General features: G+C 38.3%; 1 protein-coding gene across 4 annotated transcripts in view; it reads right to left on the minus strand.

The window, feature by feature from the left end:
- Positions 1–23,613, minus strand: part of LOC126457908 (ankyrin repeat domain-containing protein 39-like) — a 164,817-nt gene that overhangs the window by 49,436 nt on the left and 91,768 nt on the right. For 3 of the 4 annotated variants that reach the window (XR_007585553.1, XR_007585552.1, XM_050094589.1), the window contains one exon: positions 8,328–8,526. Coding sequence is in view for 2 of the 4 variants with exons in the window: in XM_050094589.1 (XP_049950546.1) it covers positions 8,328–8,520 (193 nt within the window). In the remaining 2 variants the exon portion in view is untranslated. Of the gene's footprint in view, positions 1–8,327; positions 8,527–10,930; positions 11,138–16,023; positions 16,111–23,613 lie in introns of all 4 variants that reach the window. The other variant, XM_050094588.1, reaches the window with a different exon arrangement.

Genomic DNA, 23,613 nt, shown 5'->3' on the forward strand with positions numbered 1-23,613 from the left:
ACAATGTAACTGTTTCTACTACATAAAACTGGTAATTTAACACCAGAACATTAGAGGCCTCTGCAGTAAGATCAATGAATTTATAGTCAATATCAATGAGCCGCAAGGTATAGATTATCCCCATATTAATTCTGGTATAGAAAAACTTATGATAAATAATTATTACTTAGCAGCATCTTTCTGTAGATAGTGTAAAGGAAAAAAGTGGTACTGCCATTTATGTTAAGAACAGTGTCACATGCAGAGCAATTGATGTGCAGAATTATTGTTTAGAACAACATTTGGAAGTGTGTGTTTCATAGACTTGTCTTTGAATAACTCTCATGTATCAGCAGTCACAGTGTACAGAGCACCTTCAGGGAACTTTAGTCTCATTTTGAAAAAGTTAGATGCTCTCCTAATATACTTATTCAAACACAAAGGAGGTGTCACAGTATTTGTAGACTTCCATGTAAATTTTTTAACTAATTCCAGAGAGAGACCAATCTGTCTCTGTCTAGAAAATTTGACGTCCACATATAATCTTGCTTCTGTAGTTAGCTTTCACACGAGAATAGCTTTATGTGCAAGTGCACTGATAGATAATGTATTTACAAATCAGACCAAAATACATGATACAACTACCAGACAGATCCTGAATAGTCTCTCTGACTATAATGGACAAAGTCTCTCTTCAAATTGTGCAAGTATCTATGAGTATCATAGTGACCCTGATTGGAAAATAGCTAGGACAATTAATGATGAAACTATCCAACTTTTAAATCACATCTCCAAGCCACAGACTGAAGACCTGTGCATAATTTAGAAAATGCCAATTCCAAGTACAGTCTTTTCAGTAATGAAGTGGCTCTGATATTTGAAATTAGCTATCCAAAAAATATGTAAGTCCCAAACCACAAAACATGCCAAAAAACCATGGATAACCACTGGTATTAAGATTTCATGCAAAACGAAACGAGAGCTGTATGTCGCGACAAAATATTCAGACAACCACAACCAGCTAAATCACTATAAAAATACATGAAATACTAAATAAAGTTATTCAGAAGTCAAAAAGTTTGTACTTGAGCTCAAAAATTAATAAATCTAGTAACAAAATCAAAACAGTATGGGAAGTGATAAGGAGAGAGACTGGTGCAAATTGCCCCAGTAGGTCCCAAAACATTGTTCTCAGTAATGAAGGTACACAAGTACAAAATCAAGAGACTGTGGCAAAAATTTTTAATGAGTACTTTTTAAGTGTTGCTGAGAAAAGATGACACAATGGCTCCTCAGAAGAGGTCTTAAAAATACTGAAACATAATTTCCCAAATTCCATAGAGCAGATGGGTATTGCCCCTATTAACAGAACAGGAAGTAAGAAAAACCTTTATTTATTTAACAAGCAAGAATTCAACTGGTGTCGACAACATCTCCAGCAAACTGCTAAAAGCCTGCTGCAATCAGTTCAGTGAAGTCCTAGCTCATATATCCAATGCCTCTCTCAAACAAGGTATCTTCCTTGTAAAGCCCCTCTACCAGAAAATGTGATGCCTCAGATGTTACAAACTATTGTCCTATCTCTCTTTTGACTACACTTTCTGAAGTCATCAGAAAATTAATATATACCAGAATAGTCAGTCACCTAGAAAACATTGCAATAATTAGCAAAAACCAGTTAGGAGTCAGACAAGGTATCTCCACAACTGAAGCTGTATTTTCATTTACCAATAACATTTGAAATGCCTTGGCAAGAAGACATTGTCTGTAGGCATATTTTGTGATCTGTCTAAGGCCAATGACTGTGCCAGTCATAGAATACTTATAGAGAAAGCATACCACTGTGGCTCCGAGGACAAATGGGCAACGCTCAAACCCTATCTACAGTGCAGACAACAGAAAATAGTGTTAGATGGTAACAATATGCTGGTAGGAAGGGTAGAGTCCAACTAGGGAACAGTAAATTACGGAGTTCCACACGGTTCTTCCCTTGGTCTCCTGCTATTTCTCATATATATCAATGATCTACCTTTGTCCTTAAACAAAGCAAGCAACTATACAATGTGACTCTTCAAGCTTTGCCAGCGGATATGCTGTAAATAGTCTTCATGGGTTTGCCGCTGGATCACGTTTTGCAAATTCCACAATATTTCCTCGGAGCAACTGTCCACAAATCGTGCATGCACAGTGATTTGCAGATAGATGGTGCCATATTCAAACTTCCTCTGCCAAAAATCGTAGAGTGGCTCTCCTACTCATGTGCTGTACACTGCGTTTGCTAAAAGAGCGTACTAGACCAATGTTACAACAAGGTTGTTAACGAAGAATCTTCATTTTTGCATCGTGATTTAATAGCAGCCAATGTAGGGTTCAAGGCTGTGCTCAGTTGAAAACCCGCATCCCTGTCGATGAGATTATCGGCTGTACGGATATGTATTGCTTCCTTAATGACACAATCCCAGAAACATGATGCTGGGGATAAAACTTGCGTCTCTTCATAAACCATGCGATGTGCTATATTCAGACAGTGTTCCACGGTTGCCGACATTTCTGGTTGATGAAGGCATGTATGATGCTAATGTTCATCGCAGCATTCTTGTACTGTGCGGCATGTCTGGCCTATATACACTGCCCCACATTGACAAGAACTCTTGTACACACCACATTTCCTCAGGCCAGGATCATCCTCAGCCAAACCCAACAGGTTCCTTAGTTTTGCAGATGGTTGAAAAACACACTTAATTCCATCTCTTCCAAGGACTCTTCAGATTCTTGATGACATGGCACCAAAATATGGCAAAAAGGCGAAGTGGTGGGTGTCTTTGCATCAACATTCTACTCCATAGATTGAACTTGCCTGGGCCTGAATACATTACGTATCTGTCTCTCAGAATAACCGTTGTGTCGGAACACGGTCTTCAAACGTTGTATTTCACTCGATAGGCTTCCAGGATCAGATTCCACATGTTCTCTATGAACTAACGTACATAATGCACTAATGCATTGTGTAGGATGATGGCAGACTGCATTGTGTAGGATGATGGCAGCTTGTGGCCTGCAGATATGGATCTGTATGCATTGGCTTGCAGTAGACACTGTGTCCCAAGGTTCCATCTGCTTTCCTACGTACCAAAACATCAAGAAAAGGTAAAGCACCATCTTTTTCCACTTCCATTAAGAAGTTTATATTCGGATGGAGCTAATTCAGATGCTGAAGACACGTAGGTAGAGTATGAAGTCCATGTGGCCACAACACAAATGTATCATCCATATACTGCAGAAAACAAGAGGGGCTGAGAGTGGCTGACTGTAGTGCTTTTTCTTTAGTGTCCTCCATAAAGTAATTGGCCACCACAGGAGACAGAGGGCTTCCCATGGTGACACTGTCCACTTGTTCAAAATATCGGTCATGAAATAAGAAGTATGTTGAAGAAAGCATGTGTTTACATAATGCTATTATGTCCTCCTCAAACTTGCTGCTAATGAGCTCCAACGAGTCCTGCAAGGACACAACATCAAAAACTTACTAGGAGATCCAACGACTACAATGTAAGTGTTTTCAGGTGACCTATGAAATCTTTAGAGTTTCGAATAAGATGGTTGCACTTGCCTATGAGAGGCCGCAATAGTGATGTCAGATGTTTGGCAACAAAATAAGTAGGTGCTCCTATGTTACTTACAATGGGATGGAGAGGCACCCCATTCTTATAGATCTTGAGTAGGCCATAGAATCTAAGAGGAACTGCAGCCTGTTGATGCAAACCCTTAGCAACGTGCACTGGAACCGAGCTTTTCCTGACGAGTTCCAAAGTCTTTCTCTGGATCCTACCCATTGGATCACTTTTTTTAAATTTACTATATGCAGCATCGTCGAGCAGTTTGTATACTTGCAGGTAAGATGACAAGGTCTTGGAAATGCTACTTCACAATGGAAATGGAAAAAGATGGTACTTTATCTTTTCTCGAAGTTTTGGTACGAAGGAAAGCAGAGGGAACCTTGGGGCAAAGTGTCTACTGCAAGCCAATGCATACAGATCCATATCTGCAGGCCACAAGCTGCCATCATCTTGCACAATGTGGTAGTGCATTATGTATGTTAGTTCATGTGGTACCTGATCCTGAAAGCCTGTCGAGTGAAATACAACATTTGAAGACAGTGTTCCGACAAAACAGTTATTCTGAGAGACAGATACGTAATGCATTCAGGCCAAGGTAAGTTCAGTCTATGGAGCTGAATGAAGATATGAAGACACCCACCACTTTGGCCTTTTTGCCATATTTTGGTGCTATGTCGTTAAGAATCTGAAGAGTCCTTGGAAGAGGTGGAATTAAGTGTGTTTTTCAACCACCTGCAAAACTGAGGAACCTGTTGGGTTCGGTTAAGGATGATCTTGGCCTGAGGAAATATGTGTGTACAAGATTCCTTGTCAATGTGGGGCAACATATATAGGCCAGACATGCCGCACAGTACAAGAATGCTGCTATGTAAATCAGCGTCATACAGGCCTTCGTCAACCGGAGAAGTTGGCAATTGCGGAACACTGTCTGAATACAGGACATCACATGACTTATGAAGAGACACAAGTTTTATTCCTGGCATCATCTTTCTAGGATTGTGTCATTAAGGAAGCAATACATATCCGTACAGCTGATAATCTCATCAACAGGGATGCGGAATTTCAACTGAACACAGCCTGGAACCCTGTATTGGCTGCAATTAAACCATGATGCGAAAATCAAGATTCTTCGATAACAGACTTGGCATAACATTGGTCTAGTATGGTCATTGGTGAGTAACATCTGGCCGCTCTGTTGGCAAATGCAGTGTACAGCACACATGCAGGCGAGCCGCTCTGCAATTTTTGGCAAAGGGAGTTTGAATATGGCACCATCCATCTGCAAATCATTGTGCATGCGCAATTTCTGCACCTGCGCATTCTTCAAGCACGTGTTCTAGAAACAGGGCATCAATGTGCAGATACCATCAGTCATACCTAGCCACCAACAAGGCTGAACTACCTGAAGATGTCTGACAGTTGCTCGGAAGAAATATTGTGGAATTTGCACAACGTGATCTGCCAGCAAACCCATGAAGACTACTTACAACTTTACGATGTTTGCAGAAGACACAAGTATTGTAATAGACAATAAGACATCCTTTGACCTACAATTAAATGCCAACCAATTACTTGAGGACGTCTGAATTCTCTATCAATAAACCTTAGCACAATCAATTACACTAATTTCCATTCTAGTCACAAAAGCTCACAGGAGATACAATTTGCACATGAGAGCAAGCAGATACAGGGGGTGGATTGTTTGAAATTCTTGGACATACACATAAATAACAGGTTGAACTGGGAACACCACATCCACCAGACCCTAAAAAGGCTTAGTTCAACAACATTTGCCACCCGGATAATCACAAAATTGAAAGCATCAATGCCTAAAAATCTGCTTACTTTGGCTACTTCCATTCACTTATGTGTTTGGAATAATCTTCTGGGGCAATTCACCACTGTCAAAAAAAGTCTTTGCAAGTCAGAAAGAGGTTGTTCGAATTTTGTATGGAGTGTCTCCAAGAATCTCATGTCACAACCCTTTTATGCAAATAGGAATACTAATCACTATTTCACAATATCTCTTTTCAATCATGAAATTCGTGCTTCACAGTCCTTCTCAAAATGAAATGAATGAAACATACAATCATTACACAAAAAGAAAATGTGACATACACTGTGACCTGAAAAATTTGTCTCTGGCGCAAAAAGATGTAAAATACACAAGCACAAAAATCTTCAATGCACTTCCAAGTAATATTAAGTGTATACGAGAAAATAATGTACTATACAAAAGTAAGCTAAGGGGTTCTTGCGTGCAGAAAGTGACTATTTTCTAGAACAATTCTATAGCATAGGTACAGGTAGCTAAGAGTATTTACCATGTACCATTGGGTATCCCTGAGTCAATACGTCTTGCTGCTTTAATTAGATTAAATGGCGATCTGTAAGTCAAGAAGATGATAACTTCTACTCTGTAAAAAAAATTGTTTAGAAAATATCTGAAAATTGTGTCTTAACCTCTCTTTGCAAGTGTAATTAGACCACACTCATTGTATTACTTTATTATTATTTTCAATTTGTATTCTTAATCTTTGTTTATTGTCCTCATGGGAACAAACATAACAATGAATTAAATGATTTTAGTTGTTCCACATCCATGCGTTAACCATACAAAAATCGATATATGGAATATGTATTGCAATAAATAAATAAAATCCCCTCAGTGAACCCCCTTGTCAATCCTTCATAGCATCCAGACCCTGCCTAACTGACCTTTTCAATTTTCACATCTTCCAAAACTTCCTCCCAGCACTCCACAAGATCTAGAACCCAAGCAAACCCAAAACACTGTTGTTAACCTTTCCACCAAAAACCTCAGTCCCACACAAGTTTGAGTCCTATCCATATTCAGCCCCACAATCAAGGTCAACCATGTTGGACCTGTCAAAGACCTACACTTCTTCTCTTGTCCCCGTCAATGGAAACACTTCTTTTCCGCCAATTCCATCAACCAAAGCCAACTTAATCCTAATGCTGAACCTTGCCTCTCCCAGCTCATACCACAATTCAACTAAGACACTCTCCCTCTCCCTACCAACCACCCCCTGGTAACCTTCCTTCCAGGAATTCCTTACCTCCAACTTAACCTTACCATCCTTCCCTAGGTCCCTTCCTCAGAATACTAATGTTTCAGTAAAAGAAAGGACAACCACATACAACCTTAAAGCAGGTCCTGATTTAATCATCCTTCCTGCAGACAAAAGAATCCATCACTGTCATGATGTGTCACAGTGACCACCTGGCAGAAAGCCTCTGCCAACCGTCATACTCCTTTGCCAACAAGTTCTGCCACAGTGATCCCATCCCAGAGGTCCAAAGTAAACTCCAATTCCTACAGAAAACCTCCAGAACCTCTCATTCACGTTTATCTCCCTTCTCACACTCGTGACACTACACACACCCATTTTCTACATATTCCTCAAAATCCACAAACCCAAAAATGCTGTATGTCCTATTGTAGCTGGGCATTGTGTTCTCACTGAAGACATTTCTACTCTTGTTGACCAACACCTCCAACCGTCTGAAACTTAGTCTCCCACATCAAATATACCAACTACCCCCTTCACAGACTCACCACCATCCCCACCCCTTTACCTCCTGGGTCCCAACATACCATTGTTGATTTCCCCTCTCCTATCCTCAATCCTTCACAACCTCAATGACTTCTCTCCCATCCACTTCACCTGGTCATCCTCAACCCAATGTGGCACCTTCCTGGACGTTGACCTCCACCCCTCTGATTGCTCCAGCTACATTAAACACACTAACCACAACAGTATATGCTAGCAATAAAAATCAGACATAAGTCAATAAGAATTATACAGAGTGCTGAGAGAAGTTGGTATAAGTGCTAAAGTAATAAATGTAATTGGAATGACAATGATAGAGACAATTGCAAAAGTATAACTCCCTAGGTCATCCTGTTGTTATGTGTGGGTCAAAGGTATCGACACTAACAGAAGATGACAAAATCAACAATGGAAACTGCACACTCTCACTCTCACTCTCATTCTCACTCTCATTCTCTCTCTCTCTCTAACACACACACACACACACACACACACACACACACACACACACACACTCTCTCTCTCTCTCTACAGTAAGATCCCAGAAAACAACAGAAAAATTATCCAACCTCCTGACTGTCATCCAAAGAAGAACATAAAAGTTTTTATGGATACATTCACAGACTCCCAGGAACAAGACTTGCCCACTAAATTTTAACATACACGAAATGAATTAAAGCTATACCATTCAAAGAATAAAAAATATTTAAAAAAATCTGGAGAGAGACTGAAAAACTTTCAAGAAAGTTTTAGACAAAAATTCACACCAACAAAAAAAAAAAAAAAATGACATTTGGCAAGTGCAGTCATATGACAAAAATCTCTAGGAAAAAAGGAACAAAATGGAATGAAGAATGAAAGAATTCATGAGAAATAATCAAAGCTGCATAGAAACCCACGAAACTGAATTGTAAAGTTTTCTTGAACTAACAGGGTCCAGTCACACCTGAGAGCGAGAGAGAGAGAGAGAGAGAGAGAGAGAGAGAGAATTTGTGTGTTGGGGCTCAGATGAAGGTCTTTTCCTGAGAGATCTGCTACTAATATAATTTATTTATTTATGTATGTACTGCTTAGTGTCTTCTTTATTTAGTATGATACACATATTTGCATTATACTTAATGATTTAAGAAACATAGTATATACAAATCATTCTCACCTTTGATTATAACTCCATTAAGTGTCTCAGATGATGTATTTTGGTAACGCTTGGTTAGTGCCTGTATCTCAGCACAGTTGAGTCCAAAGACGGAACAGTCACTAGCATGCAATGATCCTTTGACTGCAGCATATAAGTAAGTTGGAAGGTCTGGCATACTGACTTGATTAGGAAGCAAAAGTGGTATGTCCATTTCCAGCTGGTGGAAGAAACGATACAATAGAAAATCATACTAGGTCTTCTGAAACAAAGTACTGGAAAAACACACTTACATGGATGATAAATTAATTACTAGTACACCAGTAAAAACCATGGACAAGAGCTGAATTTCCACTGAACAACAAAACATGTATTTCAATTAACATTGTGAAGAAGTCATGCCTCTGCATTTCATAGTAACAGCTAAATGTATGGAAGTTAAAGATCTGAAACATATTCAACAGGATAAGTGACATAACACTAAGGGTATTTGAGCTGGCAACACCAGTTCACAATCTGGCGGATTTTAAAATTTCATTAATGTTGTCACGGCTATAGACGGAGCCCAACATAAACATAGTCATAAAATTATCCATAAACATTTAGCTTATGGCTTGTTTAAGGCATTATTCCAGCATTTACCTAAAGTGATTTAGCAAAAACATAGAAAGGAGTTCAAACAATGATGATACTACCAAAAAAATAAAAGATTTATCTTCACTAAATGTATACCATTACTTTTTTTGCTGAGTCATGATAACACTACTTAAAGTTTAAAATATGCCACCATGAAAACAGAACAGATGATTACTTTTTGGTTTTACTACCAACAGTGCTTTTCTACATGCTGGTGTCCCATCAGGAAATGGTCAGTATTGAGGGGTATGACAGGAATAATCATTTGAAGCAAAACAGTCTAGTAAACATAGGCTCTACAATGCAAATACTGAGAGCTGTGAACACTTGTTCAATAGAAGAGATGTTTCTCACAGTAGCGGAGATGGATAAGCGCACACAACTCTTAAGGTATGCACTTTACAGCCCATGTTTACTGGACTTTTTATCCACAGTAACGGAGATGGATAAGCACACACAACTCTTAAGGTATGCACTTTACAGCCCATGTTTACTGGACTTTTTATCGTCTTACAATATTGAAAGCAAAATCTTGCAGTAGAAGAGATTTCTTTCACAGTATCAAAGTTGAAGGTGTGCTCATAGCACTAAAGTTATGTATTTTAAAGTCCATAGACTTTTTTGCTTCAAATCACAGTTCCTGTCATATCCCTGAATATGACTATTCCTCAGGGGACACACTGCATACGCAGATGTCCTGTCTCCTCTGGGTAATTTTTCAAATGGCAGCACCATCATTTAATAACAGTCTTAAGTAGTAAAATATTTAAATTACAATTTTAGATAAACTAAAATCAAGAACATGTTGCGGGTGTACAGCTACTTAGTTTTTCATTTCATGTAATGAGAAAAGCAGCTCACATCTTTCAGCAAGCTTGTGGATAGGACACAAGATGGCAGATCATTTTTTTCTATCTTTTTATCCATGGCAGGAGCACTAATGTTGCTGTACTACAATGTATGAACATCAGTTCACTACTGTTTCATGCAGGCAAAAACTGAGAAACATGTCTAAATTTTATTACCGACTGTATTAATATTTAACAAATAAAAAATTATTTCTACCTGATCTCTGAACCACAGGTGACTTTGGAATGAAACATGGGAAGAAAGGAAAATGGCAAAGAGAAAATCAGACTTGTCTAAAGGCACTATCTTTTTGGGGACATAAAATTGAACTATAAACATTTTGGATATAGTGAAAATCAAAATGTTCCTTCCTCCCAAAAGACGATATCATGTGAAACACTCCATGAGCAGCCTTTGTCTAAGCAGTATACAAACTCCTCAGTAAATAAAATTAACAAGCTTTGAAGTTGTCTGCAAAGTAAAACACAAGTTTTTGGAACACAGCCTAAAACTCAGAGGCCCCATGCACGAATACGTACAATAATAACCAAGAAGACTATACCCAATAATTATCATGCTACATTTGGGATCTCTCAGATTTTCTCAATTTGACTGAATAATGGTGTGCAGTTGAGTATTCAGCTGAATTGTTGATTCCCTTTTTATACACATCATTTTGATGACTGGGCTGTTAAACGTGTGCTTGTTGATATCTTTATGTTGCCAAAACAGCCTCGTCTTATACCTTTAACTTTAAATGGCATGGCTGTTGAACTGTGGATAAGCTAAATTTGTGAAACAAACATATTACACATGACTAATATGTAATCTTTGGAAAATAATTAACTAAAATCACACTGTTACAAAAAGACGTAGCTCTTCTATGTGCAAGTCAGGTTTCTTGTGATTAAAAATAAAATTGTACTTTTGTTTCACAACTGTAGATACCAAGATAATTTGAAACAACATTGTTTTCTATGTCAGCTGGAAACACAAATCAGTTTCAAAGTTTCATAGCCATCAGAAGAAACAACAACATTTTTGTAAAAGAAGCTGAACTACTTGAAAGCAAAGTAAAATTTGCCTTGGCATTTGGATCAACAACTAAATTAAAAATTATGCCATAGTTTGCAACTTACTAGGCTCTGGTTCTGCAAAGTCCTTTCTCATAGTCCACATATACTCATTGTAGTCTTGTTTAACAGAGGCAGAGGATGAAGCAACTACTTTATAACCCAGAACTTCAAGGGCTGTCAGAATAACACACGGATGTTGCAAGAAAACTATAGTCGATTCATCACAGTAACCTCCTGAAGCGAATCTGCTCATCTGCTCAAGATCTGATGCTTCAACATGAGATAAAAGCAATGTTGTAAGCTCACAAAAATAAATTCAAACAAACAAATTTGTCTTTATTTTACATTCAAAGAACTGTGTATTAAAACAATGATTAGTAAATCCTCTTAATTTTTAATCAGGTATTAATATTATGAAAAGGATAGCTGCTCTCACCATAAAGCAGAAATGCTGAGTCGCAGACAGTCTATGGCTGTTGAGGCCACACTGCCAGCAGCTCCAGGTGATGGGAGATGTAACCGGATGGTGGGGGTAAGGAGGAGGCTAGGGCAGGGAGGGGGAAGGAGAGCAGGTTAGGTGTGAGGAACAGTAAAATGCTGCTTGTGGGAGCATACATGGACAAAGTGTAGAGAGGGTAGGTCAGTTAGGTGCAGTCGGGAGGTTAGACGGAGGTCAGGGTTAATGGAGAAGGAGAGATGTAAAAAGACTGTGGGTGCGCTGATGGAATATAGACTGTGTAGTGATGGAAGGGGCTAGAGGGTAAGGACACATCCTAACAAAGGTTGAGGCCAGGACAGTTACAGGAATAGGATATATTGCAGGGAGAGTCCCCACATGCACAATTCAGAAAAATTGGTATTGATGGGAAGGATCCAGATGGCACAGGGTCTGAAGCAGTCATTGAAATGAAGAACACTGTGTTGGCAAGCATGCTCAGCAATGGCGTAGTCCAGCTATTTCTTGGCCACAGTTTGTTGGTGGCCATTCAGGCAGGCAGACAGACAGCCTGTTAGTTGTCATGCCCACGTAGAATGCACCACAGTGCTTGCAGCTTAGCTTGTACATCACATGACTTGTGTCACATGTAGTGCTGTCTTAAAATGGGATAGGTGATGCTTGTGACTGAACTGGAGTAGGTGATGGTGGTGGGAGGATATATGGGGCAGGTCTTGCATCAAGATCTATCACAGGGATATGAACCATGAGGCAAGGGATTGGGAGCAGGAGATTTGTAGGGATGGACAGAGATACTGCGTCGGTTCGGTGGGTAGTGGGAGGGGTGGGAAGGATAGTGGGTAGGATATTCCTGTTTTCAGGGCACAACGAGAACTGGTCAAAACCCTGGCAAAGAAGGTGATTCAGTTGCTCCAGTCCTGGGTGGTACTGAGTCACAAGGGGAATGCCCCTCTGTGGCCAGACGGTGGGACTTTGGGAGGTGGTGGGTGACTCAAGAGAAGGCATGGCAGTTTTGTTTTTGTACAAAGTTGGGAGGGTAATTACAGTCTTGCAGTGTGCTCAGCAACCAGAAACTTCAGTCATGTGTGTGCGAGTTGCATTTGAGTGAAGGTATGTGTGTGTGTGTGTGTGTGTGTGTGTGTGTGTGTGTGTGTGTGAGAGAGAGAGAGAGAGAGAGAGAGAGAGAGAGAGATAGAGAGAGAGAGAGAGAGGCCTTGTTGGCTGAAAGCTCATTTTGTAACAGTTTTTTTATTGTGCCTATCTGTGACTCAGCACATCTGCTGTTGGTGAGTAGCAACTATCCTTTTCATAATATTATTACATTCCATCTAGATTTTTCCATTGTTGAGTCAGGTATTAATGTATTATTAAATAGCATCATATATGACTGCATCATTTCTTAAGCTGAGAACATGAGTAACAAACAGTGTGATTATTATATGTTCACTTTCCTGTACTTGAATACAGGGTGGTCCCGTAAGTACCCGGCCTGACTAAGAGATGGCAGTCATTGTTGAAAAATATCTCTGGATTAGAAAGTATACGATCTATGAGGCATATGTTTCAAGTTTGAAGATGCCACATTGTTTGGTATTTGTTTAGCAGCCATCAATAGAGAACGTTGTGAGTGAACTTGTGAAAATGGAGGCAATTGGTCATCATTATGTGATACTTTTTTATTTTTTATTTATTTATTTATTTTAAAGGCCTCAGTGCAACCAGTATTAAAGCTGATCTACATTCTACTTTGGGAGAGTCTGTTCCTTCATTGTCAACAGTAAAATATTGGGTGGCTGCATTTAAATGAGGCCATCTGTGCTGCAAGGATGAGCATTGCAGTGGTCGACCAAATGAGGTGACGACTCCAGAAATGGTGAAGAAAATCCACAAAGCGATACTGGATGATCATCGACTGAAAGTGCGTGAGCTAGCAGACATATTAGGCATTTCAAAAAGTGCTATAAATCACATATTATCTGAAAATTTGGCCATGAGAAAACTGTGTGCAAGGTTTGTGCCATGTTTACTCACACTTGAGCAAAAACAGTGTCATGAAGCTGTTTGAATTGAGCGTTTAATGAAGTTTCGCAGCAACAAAGTTGATTTTTTGCACCATTTCATAACCATGGATGAAACATGGGTGCACTACTTCACTCCAAAGACAAAAGAACAATCAAAACAACGGACACAAATTGGAGAACCAACTCCAAAGAAGATGAAGACCGTTTCACCTGCAGGCAAGGTCATGGTGTCAGTTTTTTGGGATGCGCCTGGGGTAATTTTCATTGACTATCTTGAAAAAGGAAAAACTATCAACGGCGAGTATTATGCGAACTTATTGCAATGTTTGGGTGAAGAAATCAAGCAAAATCGGCCGCATCTGGCAAAGAAGAAAGTGTTGTTTCCTCAGGACAATGCGCCAGCTCACAAGTTCATTATTGCAATGGCGAAAATTAATGAATTACAGTTTGAATTTGAATTAAAGTTTGAATTGCTACCTCATACACCCTATTTGCCAGATTTAGCCCCCCTGAATTATTTTCTGTTCCCAAACTTGAAAAAATGGCTCGGTGGTCGAAGATTTTCAAGAAATGAAGATGTGATGTCGGCAGGTAATGGCTATTTTGAGGAGTTAGACAGTTCTCATTGTAAAAAAGGCATCAGACTTATTGAACATTGCTGGGAAAAGTGCATGGAGCTGAAAGGAGATTATGTTGAAAAATAAATAATTTTTTTTCCAAAATTTTTTTGTTTTCTATGGTTGGTCGGGTACTTATGGGACCACCCTCGAAATCAAATCTCAAGTAAAGCAAAGGTGCTTATGGGAATAACCTGATATTGTTCAGTGATAATGGTCCTACACTCCTGGCCATTAAAGTTGCTACACCAAGAAGAAATGCAGATGATAAACAGGTATTCATTGGACAAATATATTATACTAGAACTAACATGTAATTATATTTTCACGCAATTTGGGTGCATAGATCCTGAGAAATCAGTACCCAGAACAACCACCTCTGGCTGTAATAACGGCCTTGATACACCTGGGCATTGAGTCAAACAGAGCTTGGATGGCATGTACAGGTACAGCTGCCCATGCAGCTTCAACATGATACCACAGTTCATCAAGAGTAGTGATTGGCGTATTGTGATGAGCCAGTTCCTCGGCCACCATTGACCAGACATTTTCAATTGGTGAGAGATCTGGAGAATGTGCTGGCCAGGGCAGCAGTTGAACATTTTCTGTATCCAGAAAGGCACGTACAGGACCTGCAACATGCGATCGTGCATTATCCTGATGAAATGTAGGGTTTCGCAAGGATCGAATGAAGGGTAGAGCCACGGGTCGTAACACATATGAAATGAAATGTCCACTGTTCAAAGTGCCGCCAATGCGAACAAGAGGTGACCGAGACGTGTAACCAATGGCACCCCATACCATCATGCCGGGTGTTACGCCAGTATGGCGATGACAAATACACGCTTCATATGTGCGTTCACCGCGATGTCACCAAGCACAGATGCGACCCTCATGATGCTGTAAACACAACCTGGATTCATCTGAAAAAATGACGTTTTGCCATTCGTGCACCCAGGTTCGTCACTGAGTACACCATCGCAGGCGCTCCTGTCTATGATGCAGCATCAAGGGTAACCGCAGCTGTGGGCTCCGAGCTGATAATCCATGCTGTTGCAAACATCATCGAACTGTTCGTGCAGATGGTTGTTGTCTTGCAAACGTCCCAGCTGTTGACTCAGGGATCGAGATGTGGCCGCACGATCCATTACAGCCATACGGATAAGATGCCTGTCATCTCGACAGTTAGTGATACGAGGCCGTTGGGATCCAGTACAGCATTCCGTATTACCCTCCTCAACCCACCGATTCCATATTCTGCTAACAGTCATTGGAACTAGACCAACACGAGCAGCAATGCCACTATACGATAAACCGCAATCACGATAGGCTACAATCCGACCTTTATCAAAGTCGGAAATGTGATGGTACGCATTTCTCATCCTTACACGAGGCATCACAACAATGTTTCACCAGGCAATGCCGGTCAACTGCTGTTCGTGTATGTGAAATCGGTTGGAAACCTTCCTCATGTCAGCACGTTGTAGGTGTTGCCACCAGCGCCAACCTTGTGTAAATGCTCTGAAAAGCTAATCATTTGCATATCACAGCATCTTCTTCCTGTCGGTTAAATTTCACGTCTATAGCACGTTATCTTCTTGGTGTAGCAATTTGAATGGCCAGTAGCGTATTTTACCTTTAGTCATACAAGTGACTAAAATGTGACCAGTGTCATTTTCTTTTAAGTAACAGGATTATCTTAACCAAAACTTACTAAAATTATATTTTTGCAACACTTCTAACAAGAATGTGTGTTATTTCCATTTAAAAATATTTGTTTGCTTTTGAAGACTGAACTTTGTGGTTTTTTTTTTATATAAAAATACATAAAATACCATAATAGTCTATATTAAGAAATCCTTTAGTCATACTGCATTACAAATATTGGGGATAAGTCCCTTTAATTACATTACTGTAATACTATGATCTGGATTTGGTAATATCCAAAGGAAGAACAATGAATACAGGATAAGAAAAACTGGAACAATGGAATTACTATACTTGGCAAAAATGGCACAATATTGGTGAAGATGAAATCAAAATTACTTTAACAGCACTTACTCTGTTGGTTACTGGGTTCAGAATGGGAAGTTATCATTGGAATGGAGACAAACATCAGCTTCTAACTAAGCAATATTTGTAAACTATCTGAAAACAATCCATTTAAAGTATGTTTAATACCTCGAGATTGATATCCAAAACTTTTGTAAATTAACAAAATAACCAGTTACATCATTCCTTGGTAAAGGTAAGTAGAGTACTATGGCCCAGAGTATACATTAAACTCTTCAACAAGACACTGGTGGGAAGTTGCTTAAATGGAAATAAAAAGTCTCAAGAGTGAATAGATCACACACCAATACACAACCTTATCTTTCAGATTAGTAGTCAGAGTATTACTAATGGAAAAATCACTGGGTACAAATCCATAAAATTTCACTCTTAACACCAAAGTGATTGTCCTTGTTTAGAAAGTAGCCCATCAACATACAAGAGATAATTTGTTTAAAGTGTGTATCTCATAAATACAAGTCATGGGTAGTACTGTCACATTTTGGAAGTTTCAGTCAATCAAATAGCTAAAACCTCCATCTTTATTTTAGCCTTCAACAGCTACTCTAGCAGAACATTATAAAAGACCTTTCATAACACCCAAAGAAATCCTGACTATACATATATAAACTCTGCCAGTGTCCCAAAGTTGATGTCTGATAGATGACTAATTTTTTTATTGGTGCATAAAATAGTTATTATAGTATACAACCTAGATAAATGTTACTAGAGAGACAGTCTTAGTGAAGAGGAGGTTAAACATGGTTTTGTAGATCAGTTTTATTTGAAATAGCAAATACCACATTCATGTATGGATGGTGAAGAATTGCTGTTATTCCCTGGGGCAAGTTGGCTATGAACCTGTCGCAGTAATGACAACAGAACTATGTCAATGCTGACTGCTGATTATATGAAATGATGGTGCATTATATTTTTTTGTAGTGGTGGCAACAGTTATTCTCTTGGTTGTCTTGTAAATCATCTGTCAGATAGGGTTGTTACTTGCATCAAAATTAAAATTCACTCAAGAAAATTAGAAAATTATGAGACAGAACTGCTCGCCAGGAGGCAAAATATTTAGTACTGCTGACACATATGAAAGTGTATGATTAACTTTTAGAACTATGATTTCCATCCTTCTGTCCTAAAGAATGAACTAATGATTCCACTGACATAAATCTACTGTTATTACTGCAACAGTTTGTAGAGTAATGTGATGTTCATGAGAACATCATGTTCCATTGTGGTACAGTAGCCAAAGGTGGTCATGTTCTATGTTAACTTAGTATATTAAGAAAAATAAAAAAAAAAACATTCACCGTATGCACCCTCATATCTGTATGTGCAGATCATGTGTACAATATTTGGACATGCAGCAGCCAAAATCCAGAATGAAATACGGGAAAAAACAGCCACTGGCTTGTGATGATGCATGGTGGTTTGATGGTACGTATGGAAGGTGCAGTGCACTCCTTAGGGCAAGAGGGTCACCAACATTGTCAAGGGTCAGAACAAATAATGACTGTTTTGAACTGAATTTGATGGTAGACACTGCTTGAAAAGCTTCAATGCATGCTAAGTTACTTGATTGTCATCTTTCAGAACGTTATTGTAAAATAGATCTGGTGTTTATTTGAATCGAGTGGTCCAGATATAGAAGAATCAGTGAATAAAGAAGTAAATGGATTATTTCAGTAGTTCCAAGTAGTGAAGAAAATTTAAAATGAAGATTGAAAAAATTCTGAAGAGACTTTAACAAAATATTAAGAAGAAATGAGATCTTGCAACGAGCACAACAAATCAATAAGATAACTTATACACTGCACACGATACATCGTGATACAACTTTTAAGGCATTATCGAAAATAAATTATTTAAAATTATTTTGCAACAATATTTAAAGAAGTTATCTATAATTTAAAGGATGTGGGATGAATGTGCGGGGGCGTTGTTGTGATGCAATTGCTAGTCTTTTGCTGTCCACATGTCTGGTCTCTTGTGCCGAAGTGCATCATGGAGTCTCCAGAGAATATCTTGATAGTACTCCTTTGACACTGTTTGTCCTTCCGGTGCATATTCGTGATACACAATTCCACGGACATCAAAGAAGACAGTTAGCATCACCTTGATTTTGCTTCGCACCTGCTGCACTTTCTTCAGGCTTGGAGACTTGAGATGCTTCCATTGTGATGCCTGCCTTTTTGTTTCCGGGTGGTACTCATACACCCATGACTCATCTCCAGTTATCACAGTGTTCAGAAACCCAGGACCAATGTTGGTAGTGTCCAGAAGGTCCTCTGCAATATCAAAACAGAGGTCTTTTTGTTCCAGTGACAACAACTTGGGTGCGAATTTCACAGCCACTCGGAGCATTTTCAAATCATCATGCAAAATTGCATGTGCAGAATCTTCATAGTCACTCCAACCTCTTGGGCAATCTCCCACACGACCAAACAACAATCAGCCATCACCAAATTTTGCACTCTCTCAACAACAGCTGCACTCCAAGCAGTTTGGGAGTTTGAGGCCTGCCAGAACGCTGGTCACTCTCCGCTGATGTGCGGCCATTTTTGAATTGGTTGAACCACTCCTTAATTTGTGTTACACCCATCGAATCTTCTCCTAACACGTGCTGAATCTTACAAATTGTTTTGCATTGAGAATCACCAAGCTTTTGACAAACTTTGACACAGTATCTTTGCTCAACACGTTCAGTCATCTTGAGAGAATCAGTAATCCGACGAACATGTCGTGTAGCACCTCACTCAGTGACCGACAGGCGGTGACTGATGCGCTGGAAGCTGGGGACAAAATTCACACATGTGCATAAAGGTCTCTTCCTTTACTGTGTATAGTCACGCCATGCTATCGTCTCCATTTTGCATGGGAAAATCGAAGGTCAGATACTTTTTAGACAGACCTCATACATAATAAAGTTGAGAAAACCATTAAAACAGAATTTCTGTCTCATATAATGACACAAGAAAAAAAGAGCAGATTCTTTAGAAAATAAAGTCAGTGCTTTAACTGAAACTCTACCTGCAACAGTAGATACTGTAGTGACTACTAAACCTGTAGCTCATTTTACAGGTGTCAAAGAAAATTTCCAAGCAGTAAGAAACGAAATCTCAAAGACACAAGAAAGAGTTGAAGCCTCAGAAAACCAGCAGATATTAAATCCACATACTACATTAACCAGTTTACAGAAATGACTGCAAGGTTTTGTAGAGTGAAAAATATGGGACACTGTGGAATCTTCTAGTGGACATACTACTTCTGTGGCTAGTACTGCACAACAACGAGAAAAATTTCAAAAATTATGGGATGCTTTAGAGAAAACACAATCAGATATTGAAAAAAGAGGGAACAATGTTAATGGAGGCATGTCTAAAGAATTGTTGGAGGAATTCCAGTTAATATCAGATTTAAATTTATCCAAGCAATTTCCCAAGTTGAAACCGAAGGGGGAAGTGCATCCCGTATGTTTGTTACGAGCATTTTCTAGATCATTACCAAGTAAGTGGGAAGATTCACAAAAAATAGATTTTGCATTAGGCTATTTAACAGGAGATGCAGCGGAATGGGACAGTGCCCATTCTGAAGACTTCAACTCTTGGGAAGATTTCGAAAGTAGTTTCAAGAGGAAACATTGGCCAGATAGCATGCAGGAAAAATTAACACTTGACGTACTTGGTCCTAAGTTATAACAACAGTAGGGTTCCCTACAAGAAGTATGTAGATGGTACCTTACACAGGCCAAATATTTAGACAGTAAAATACAAGGACATTTAGTGAAAATATTGGTAAGACGATTAGCCTAACATGTACATAAACAAGTCTGGTATCAAGGATGGGCAAATGTTAGTGATTTGTTAACATATACCGAGTTGTTAGATCATTTAAACACAAAAAGGAAGAATTATTTCCATGGGGATAACGATGCATCGGAGAATAATGGAGGAAATCATTATCCTCCCAGATTTCAAAAGAAAAATGAAAGGAAATTTTGTACAGTCAAAAGCACTATTATAGTAAGGGAAACAACTGAACAAACAAATAGTCAATGAAATTTACTTCCAACAACCGTTCCCGCACTGGAAACAATCTTCATGATACCACAGGAGCAAGAGGTACAAAGGTAGAAAAAGTAGCAGCTCTTATGCGTACAATTACCACCCGTGATTGGCCACTACAAGAAGAAACATCAGTAGAGAAGGAACAATTAAAACCTATAATTGTGGGGAAAAAACTGAAATGAATGCAGATATTCACATAGATCCAGGAATGAGATATCAATAATTTTGCAGGAATTTATGTCCTTGATTTGTAGTAAATGGAAATGTCCAGCACTACCAGTGAATGGTGTTTATGTAATAGACAAAATGGGAAGTAAAGGTAAGCCAATAAAAATAGGAACAAGAGCACCAATTACAGTGAATGGTTATGTTTTTTACCAATCTTTATTAATTGCTCCAAATTGAAATTTGCATTTATTACTAGAACTTGATTGGTTGTTGCAACATAAAGTGTCACTCAATTTTGATACTAACAGAGTATCAAAAGAAATGAGCCAGGATTTAAAAGAGGTAACCAAGATACAACAGGAAACTACTGCTAAAACAGTAATAGTTGAGAATACTGTAGACAAAATGCCTGAAATCCAAGAAGTCTACAACTGAAGTCTTGAGAATCAGATATTCTGACAGAGAACAAAAGCAGGAATCATATGACATATTAACTACAAATAACAGAGTTTTCCCTGATAAGCCAGGAGCAATAGGAGATAATGCATGTAAGTTTAAATAAAAGACAAGAGGACATTCATTGTAAGTCAGTTGCTGTTCCTATGAGTTTACAAAAAGAGGCACAGAAAGAGATACACAAAATGATCGAAAATAGGATCACTGAACACAGTGTAATTGTATACAATAATCCATTATTGATAGTAAACAAAGTTACTGGTGGAGTGTGCTTAGTATTAGATGCTCACACATTAAACAAACACATGAAACAGAAGGAGACTGATCAATAGAAATACACAAACTATTATCCAGATTTGAGAAAGCCAATTCCTTTTGTTCACTGGATCTCACAGCTGGGTACCGGAAAGTGAAATTGCATGAAGATTCACAAAAATATATATAATTTCTGTTTGAAAGGAAGTCTTACCAGTTCTGAGTGCTTCCATTTGGTTTGAATATATCAGTATCTGTTTTTATAAGAGCATTTGACAGAGCACTAGGAGATGATTTCATAGAAGATTTACTAAGATATGTAGACAATTTGCTTTTAATATCAAAATAATGGGAGGAACATTTTGAATTATTAACCAGAACCTTATATAGGCTATGCAAGCGAGGTATTACAATTAAGTTAACAAACTCTCACTTCAGCGGAAATGAATTGAAATTTTTAGGACATACAATACGAGTAAAAGAGTTACAACCTGACCCTGAAAGAATATGAGCAATCAAAGATTGCCCAGTGCCAAGAAATGCCAAGCAAGTATGTCAATTTTATGTTTAGGCAGATTCTACCAACATTTCATAAAAGATTGATCCATGAATAATCAGCACTTGTCATTGCTTAAGCAAAGAACTAAATGGAAATGGAATGAGGGAATGGCTGAAGCCTATAACAAAATTAAACATTCTTCATTAGATGCTAAGCTACTAAAGCATCCAAAGATACATCAACCTTTTAAGTTAGTTACGGATACTTCGGAATATGGATTAGGATGTGAACTGTTTCACAAGAAATGGGATCCAACACAAGGAGAATACAATACTGTTATTTTTGCTAGCCGAAGTCTTAATAAGAATGAATTAAATTATAAAGCTACAGAAAAGAAATTATTAGTTATTGTATGGAGTTTCAAGAAGTTTCATATTCTTGTATGGGGCTCAAAAATAGTAATATGCACTGACCAAGAAGCTTTGAGTTTCTTAATGGAGAGTTAACTCCTTCGCAGTAGACTAATGAGATGGGTATTATTTTTGAAGGAGTTTACAATAGACATAAGTTACATTAAAGGGTGATGCACTTTACCAATCACCCTTGCCATGAATATAGAACAGAGGGACCAGGAATCAGTTTTATTATTAACTTTGTATCTAAATGTTAACCTGTAATGAAGTGAGAACTCTAGCAAAAACAATCAAGGAGGGAGTTAAAGTAAATGAGTTTTTCAGTCATATATTGTAATTATTGGAGCACAATATTTTGTCAGAAAATGAACGGAAATGCTGGATCATTGCAAAGATACTTTGTTTAGGAGACTAAATGAGAACACTCATTATTGGAGAATGTCTGTCTCTAAAGTTGCAGTAGATGATTTGATTTGGTTTTTTACATAGAGATTATGGACGCTTTGAAATATGGAAGTTCATTAAACATATGAAAATATTTTATTATTTTAAAAATATAAGCAGAAAAGTCAGAAATATGTTATGAACTTGTGAACTGCACCAAAAGATGAAAGATGACAGTAATGAAGTAACATATGAACTATATGCAATAATATCTTATGCATTATATGACCTATCAACTGTGGATTTGTATGGGCCACTACCAAAAAGGGAGAGGAGGTGTAACCTACAATATTGTGAGACTAGAATGCTGGGCCAAGTATATAAAACTACAGCCAATCAAATTAGCAAATTCAGTCACGATAGTTAACTGTCTGAGAAAATACTTTTGAGACATGGGAAAATCAAGTTGTTTATTAACCAACGATGGAACACAGTTTACTAGTAATACTTTTAAGGAGTTACTCACCTGGGAAGGTATTAGACATGTTACTATTTCTACATTCCACCCATAGTTGAACTTGTCTGAGAGAATACTGAGGGAAATCAGACAATGTGCAGAGCATATTGTTCACATAGACACACTAATGGGCACAGATGATCCTTGAGTTCCAGGTTATTTTAAAGAACCTTCCACACGTATCTAGTGGGCACTCACTAATAGAAGTAACTTAATAAGCAATTTATTGGAGAACTGTTATTAAAACATTTCACCTGGTCAGACATTGTGAACATAACTTTTGATGATATACAAAAGCAAGCAGAAGAACAGTTAAAACATCAATCAGAAATTAAGAGTCAAAGAACATAATGAGAAACCAATTACACCTAACTTAAACATATGTGAATTAGTACTAGCAAAGTCACTTCATGAGAGTTCCAAATTGAAAATGGAGATTGGAAATTTTTTTCGCCATTACAAAGGACCCCATAAAATAATCACACAATGCAGAACCCAGGAAAGAATGCAACAATATTATGAAAAGGATAGTTGCTACTCACCATGTAGCAGAGATGCTAAGTTGCAGATAGTCACAACAAAAAATCTGTCACAAATAAGTTTTCAGCAAGCAAGGCTGTCATAAAAAAAAAAAAAAAAAAAAAAAAACCACATATGCGCACACATACACGCAAATGCTATATTAATGGAACAAAATGACATACCATTATAATTCTTGCATGGAGAGGTTATTTTATGTGTTCAAAGTGAATTCAAGGATTTTCAGAAGCCCGACACATGCAGTTGTGGCAGTTTACAGTACCATTCAGATGAAATTGCACCTCCTCATTG

This window comes from Schistocerca serialis, chromosome 2 (assembly GCF_023864345.2).
Source record: "Schistocerca serialis cubense isolate TAMUIC-IGC-003099 chromosome 2, iqSchSeri2.2, whole genome shotgun sequence".
NCBI lineage: Eukaryota > Metazoa > Arthropoda > Insecta > Orthoptera > Acrididae > Schistocerca > Schistocerca serialis.